The sequence below is a fragment of the Phascolarctos cinereus genome, unplaced genomic scaffold (genome assembly GCF_003287225.1).
Source record: "Phascolarctos cinereus isolate Bilbo 61053 unplaced genomic scaffold, phaCin_HiC Scaffold_9;HRSCAF=440, whole genome shotgun sequence".
NCBI classification, from domain to species: Eukaryota; Metazoa; Chordata; class Mammalia; order Diprotodontia; family Phascolarctidae; genus Phascolarctos; species Phascolarctos cinereus.
The window spans coordinates 260,026,728-260,032,634 of NW_027556402.1; the positions used below are offsets into that span (position 1 = coordinate 260,026,728).

The 5,907-nt window shown below is 54.5% G+C and overlaps 1 protein-coding gene across 1 annotated transcript; it reads right to left on the minus strand.

The window, feature by feature from the left end:
- Positions 1-918: 918 nt before the first annotated feature.
- On the minus strand, positions 919-4,861 carry FGF4 (fibroblast growth factor 4). The gene is made up of 3 exons (XM_020970720.1): positions 4,564-4,861; positions 2,996-3,099; positions 919-1,095 (listed from the first exon to the last, which is right to left on the minus strand). Exons 1-3 carry the CDS (start codon positions 4,859-4,861, stop codon positions 919-921), a joined length of 579 nt encoding a protein of 192 aa, XP_020826379.1.
- Positions 4,862-5,907: the final 1,046 nt, after the last annotated feature.

The following is a 5,907-nucleotide window of genomic DNA, read 5'->3' on the forward strand; positions in this document are numbered from 1 at the left end:
TGGTTGGGACTGGATGGCAGCTATCACAAATTGTGAGAAGAAAAAGGAAAGGCTTTGTCACTGGGTTAAAAAGAAAGCTGGTCACTTAAGCCTCTTCCAGGCAGTCCCCCACACACCCAACCAAGGTTGATTTCACAGTGCAATAGTGGAGAGGTCCCCTCCCTGACAGGCAGATCTAAGGAAAGGAGAATTAAAGTTTGTTGTCGAAGGGTCCCTGTTGCCCAGCAGTAGATCGAGGAAGATTGCCTGGAGGAAAGCTCAAAGGTCAGCCCTGGCTGATCTAAAAACAGATTTGTGGGGTAGGACTTCTGTGGGGCTCTTTTTGTACCAGAAGGAAACTGATATGTTTCCATAAAGCAGCAGCTGGGCACAAATGGGGTTCAGCCATCAGCTGAGGGTACCGGGGAGTCTGGAGAGGGGTGCCCATCCCCACCACTGAGGAACCAGAAGGAGGGGCAAGGCTTTGTCGGGTCCTGGGCATACCAAGGAATTCAATGTGAGGGCACAGCAGAACCCCCTTCAAGCCCCAAGGGTGGCGGAGTCTAGAACAACCCAGTTCCCTCAGTCTCTGGACAGATGATAATAGCAGCACACGGTTATATGAGAAACAGTGACAGGAAGCAGACAAGGAAGAGCAGTCCCAGCAGAGAGGGCTTTCCCTCTTTTCTGTTCATTTCTTTTCTTTTCCAAAAACTGACACACCCACAGAATCATAAATAAATTTGTGGCAATATATACAGACTTAAATAATTCACTTAACTATGTTACATACACCTGCTCCCGCAGAAGTCTCAATTGAAAGTGCACCAAGTTTGTCTGGTTTCCCATGGGTCCAGCCGGATCTGCCTCCCTGCATCTCTCCCTCGGTCATCCCTCCCGAGGTGGCACTGAGGAGGCCCAGGACTGGCGGCTTCTCCCTCAGATCCGGGGCAGGAAGTGGGTCACAGTCATGGTGGGGGACACACGGTTCCCTTTCTTGGTTCTCCCATTTTTGCTCAAGGCAATGTACATGCCGACATACTGCCCAGACTCGTAGGCATTGTAGTTATTAGGCAGGAGGATTTCTTTGAAGGTGCACTCATCATTGAAGTAGGGCTGGACAGAAGGAAGGGGCAAGAGGGTTGGTCAGGGTTCTTCCAATGGGCAGCAATGCCCCTCCCAGACTCTCGGAACCACGGCTGGCATGGGCTCAGCTCCATGCCTGGCTCAGGGCAGGCCCAGGGACTTTACAGCAGAGTGATTTTGACCCATAAGGAATACACCCAAGCAATCAGACTTAGGGCTGCTTCCAAGGGTCAAAAGGATGCCCCCAAGACAGGACTGAACTATTTCAGATTGAACTGGCAAGCGTCCTGGACAGGAGTCATAAGACCATAGATTTAGAACTGGAAGGAGCCTTAGAGCCTATCTCATCCCATGACCCCATTTTCCAGATGAGAAAACTGAAACTATCTGGTAAAGTGATTTGCCCAAAGTAAGGCAGGTAGTGACAGAGGCAAAGGACTCAGGTTCGAATCCTGGCCCAGCCAATTAGTAACCATGTGGCCTTGGGTAAGCCTCCTACCTCCTTCTTGGCTGCCTTAGTTTTCTCTTCGGAGAAGTGGTGATATAGATAGGGAGCTAGATAGACAGACAGATAGATGGATGGATGGTGGATGGATGGATGGATGGATGGATGGATGGGTGAATGGATGGGTGGATGGATGGATGAGTGGATGAGTGGATGTTTCTTAAGTACACACTATGTGTCAGGCACTAGGCTAAGCACTGGAGATGATAGCTAAGATGATTTCTAAGATCTTTTCTCTCTCTAAAACCCAGGCTAGATGCTTTTGCCCACCTGGTCCACTTGGGGTGGGGCCAGAGCATAACTACTCTTCTTCACACACAGAAAACAGCTGGTTCAGCAGCTTGACAGCCTTCCAGACACCTGGTCAGTACTGTTCCTCAAGCTTTTAATATTCCCCACTCTTCTTCCCCCTTCCCCCTTCTCCCCCTCCCGAAGTGCTTCCCTGACCCTCACTAGCTGATGCCCTACTACTCTCCCAGGCCCGTGAGCCAGGTGCAGTCAGGGAGCCTGGTATGGGGAAGAGGAATTGGGGGGGTGAGGATGGGTCAGCTGGATTCTCCTTCCTCCCATAGCCCTAGGTGCTCAGGTTCCCACCCACTGAGGGGCCAGAAGCAGGAACCAGGCATGTGGGAGTGTTATCCCAAAAAGCTGATTGATTCCCTTAAAGGGAAGAAGAAAGGAGAGGGGTGGAGAAGAAAAGAGTAGATCGATTTTCTTCTGTTAGGTTTCATGTCGCTGCTGCCGGTCCAACAGCCTGATGTATTCCTGAAGAGGTCTTAGGGACTCACACCCTGCTCAACCATGTCCCTGGCCAGGGTGAGTCTGGCCTACCCACTCCCATTTCTATAGGTTTTCCTCCTCACAACCCAGACCAGTAAGAAGTTCAAATGATTATTCCCATGATAGAGGTAGAAGCTGAGAGTCAGACAAGTGAGAAGCTCAGGATCATTTAGCCCACCAGAGCCAGGATTCAAACTTCTGTGTCACTCTATCCACTACACTATTTGCCTCTTTCCCTCCCCTTGGTTTGTGGTGGGGGCAGCTGTCCCCACCCCCACTCCTCACACCTCCCCCACTCTGTGTGTGTGTGTGTGTGTGTGTGTGTGTGTGTGTGTGTGTGTGAGAGAGAGAGAGAGAGGAGAGAGAGAGAGAGAGAGAGAGAGAGAGAGGAGAGACACACAGGAGAAACGACAGATGAGAAACAAAAGAGGGAGAGAGACAGAGAGACAAAGACAGACACACAGAGAAAAGCGTTTCTGTATCGGGGGCTCAGGAGTCCTAGGAGTCTGAGCAACCTTAGGGGCAGGACAGGTGTGTGGCGGCTGGAAATGAGGAACCCGCAATTCCCACCCAAAGTCTCCGAAGCCCCTCTGCCAGGGCCAGGGCCCCCCTCACCAGGTCTCCCTCCCCAGCTCCTCTTCTTACCGAGCCATAGAGTTTGCCCTTGCTGTTCATGGCCACGAAAAGACGACTTTTGACTCCAAAGAGGCTCACGACTCCCCGCTCGACCGGAGACAGCTCCAGCAAACCTAGATGGGGCGAGCGGCGGGACATGAGGGTGGTTGGCCCGAGCTACTGAATATGCCTCACTGCCTGGGGACCCGGAGGCGCACCGCCCCGCTCCTCTCACCCCTCTGGGGCTCTCGGCCGCGCTCTGACCTCAACGCTAACCTCTAACTGGTCCACAACCCCTTCCCAGTCTAGGACACCCCTAACATCGGACCCCACCAAGGCTGGAGCGGACTGGCACGGGGCAGCCACTGGCTTCACAGGGCCCCGAATCCTGCGTTTGTACGCTCGGGAGCTGGAGGTTGGGGTAGAGGAGAGGAGAGGAGTTGAGCTGCAGGAGGACCTGGCAGAAATTGGACCCCGGGCAGGAGTGGGAGGACACACACCTGCCTGCTCTCCTCGGAATTTCTCGGGGCCCAGGAGCACCTGGCAAAGCCCAGCCCAGCTAGAGCTCACAGTTCTCACTTGTGAGGAGAGGGAACGGGCTGAGCAGGATCCTGCGGCTCTGGGCAGCAGTCGGATTCTGTATGGGCAGGCAGCCGCGGCCAACACTCGAGCCTTCCCAATAGGCTGATAAATATCGCTCTTAGCAGTTCCTCCTATACTCCCCTCTCTCCAAACAGTAGCTCTGTAATCTGGGCCCCAGTGTCCCTCCTTTTCTATCATCATCCCGAACACCAGAGATCATCTCTCGAAAAACTTCGGGCAGCCTCAGTTTCCCTTTCTTGTAAAGCGAGGGGACTGAACTAGCTGGTGCATGAGTATAGTTGTTTTCCGAGCTCGGGGCTAGAACACCCTGAGACTCCTCCAGGTTTCCTGCGGGGACCCTCCACTTCCTCAAACCCTGGGCGACAAGTCAGCTCCTTTATCCCTGGCGCCCTCAGCCCAATCGGTCCCCGCAACTCGCCTGACTTTCTAGAGTCGGCCCTAGTTGCCTAGCGCCTGACATTTACATACCTCCGGCCAAGGCCTTGGGCAGCTGGGTAGCTAGGGGGCTTAAGCGGCCCTCAGGCTAAGGGGGTTGGGGACTGGGATCCACCACTCCCCATCTCCCAGGAAACCACCTGGTGAGAGACACCCGGCAGTAAAACGCCCTTGGCCCACCATCCTACAGACGATGGGAATCGCACTTTCTTTTCCCTAGCATAACCACCTTTTTCCTGGGGAGGAGACAACTCCGAGAAGAGAAGAGGGGAGAAGGTGAATAGAGAAAGGAGAGGAGAGGAGAGGAGAGGAGAGGAGAGGAGAGGAGAGGAGAGGAGAGGAGGAGAGGAGAGGAGAGGAGAGGAGAGGAGAGGAGAGAGAAAGAGGTTGAGGGAGATAGAGAGAGAGAGAGAGAGAGAGAGAGAGAGAGAGAGAGAGAGAGAGAGAGAGAGAGAGAGAGAGAGAGAGATTGAGAGAGAGACAGAGACAGAGAGAGAGACAGAGAGACAGAGAGATGGAAGGAGAGGGAGAAGCCCTGGGCGGAGGGGGCGGCCACTCACTGTAGCGGTTCTCGTTGTGGACGCCGTTGATGCGGCCATCGGGCAGGACCTGAAGATGAAAGCCGATGCCCACGTTGCAGTAGAGGCGGCGCAATCTCTTGATGCCCAGCAGATAGTCCCCGTCCCTGTTCATCTCCTTCCTCTCCCCGGGGAGCCGGGCCATGGAGCGAGAGAAGAGGGTCTCCCAGCGCCAGTCGAGCGTGTCGTTGTGGGGGGCAGGCAGAGGGCCCCCGCGGCCCGGCCAGGGGGACAGCAGTCCCAGCAGCAGCGCGGGCAACAAGGCTGAGGGGTGAGGCATCCCGGCTCGCAGGGGGGACACACGTGGTTTGGCTGGAGGCAGTCAATGACTCTAAAAATACCCCCCTGCCCTGCCCTGCCCTGCCTGCCCGCCTGCCCGGCTTGGACCCTTCTCAGGCTCTGACCAGAGAAGGAGAAGAGAGGAGCGCAGGACAACTCCGACCCCGTGCTAAGAGATCCCAATTCATAAACTTTTCGGCTAGCGGTTCTCAGCTCAGCCAGCCCCCAGAGAGCTGCCAGGGCTCCCTAACCCGGCTGCATGGGGCAGAAGGAAGAGAGGGGGTGGGGTGGGGCAGAGACTCCAGAGAGAGAGAGACAGAGACAGCTAGAGAGTGAGTGAATGAGGAACAGGGAGAGAGCGAGAGACGGAGGGAGAAATGGGCAGTGAGAAAACCCTAGAGGGAGGACCCAGAGGAGAGAACGAGAGAGAGCGAGAGCGAGCGAGCGAGAGAGAGAGAGCGGTGAAGTCAGTGGGAATTGATACGAACTTGGATCTCAACTAGAGAAGAGCCGTGTGAGTGGAGGGCGCGAGCCTCTCCCCTAGCAGCCAGCCATAGCTCCTGGGCCCTGGCCACCGATATTTATATCTTCCTAGTACCTATTACATCACCACCTACTGCTGGAGAGAGCATTCAATCCAGAAGTCAAATTATCAACCCTAGATGCTCCCCAGCCTCCAATCCTATCTTGAGGAAAAGGGAGACAAGCAGGCAGAAAGACAGAGGGGGGAGGGGAGAGAGACAGAAAGATTCAGGGACATTTCCCCCTTTGCCTTCTCAAAATACTAGTTGAGGCGGCCCTTTCAATCTACCCCTGGAGACAAGGGAAAGATCCCGTCTGGACGGCCTTTTCTGCTCTAGCCTTCATTTCTCTCTGTCCTTCCTTTCTCCTTCCACTCCCCCTTCTTCTGTCTTTCTTTTCGGTATCGTCTCTTCCTTCATTTGTCTCTTCTTTCTCTCCCCTTCTACCTCTCTCTCTTCTCTCTGCTTCTGTTCTTCTTTGCTGCCTTTCTCCTCCTTTTCCTGCTCTTACTTCCCTTTGGCTCTG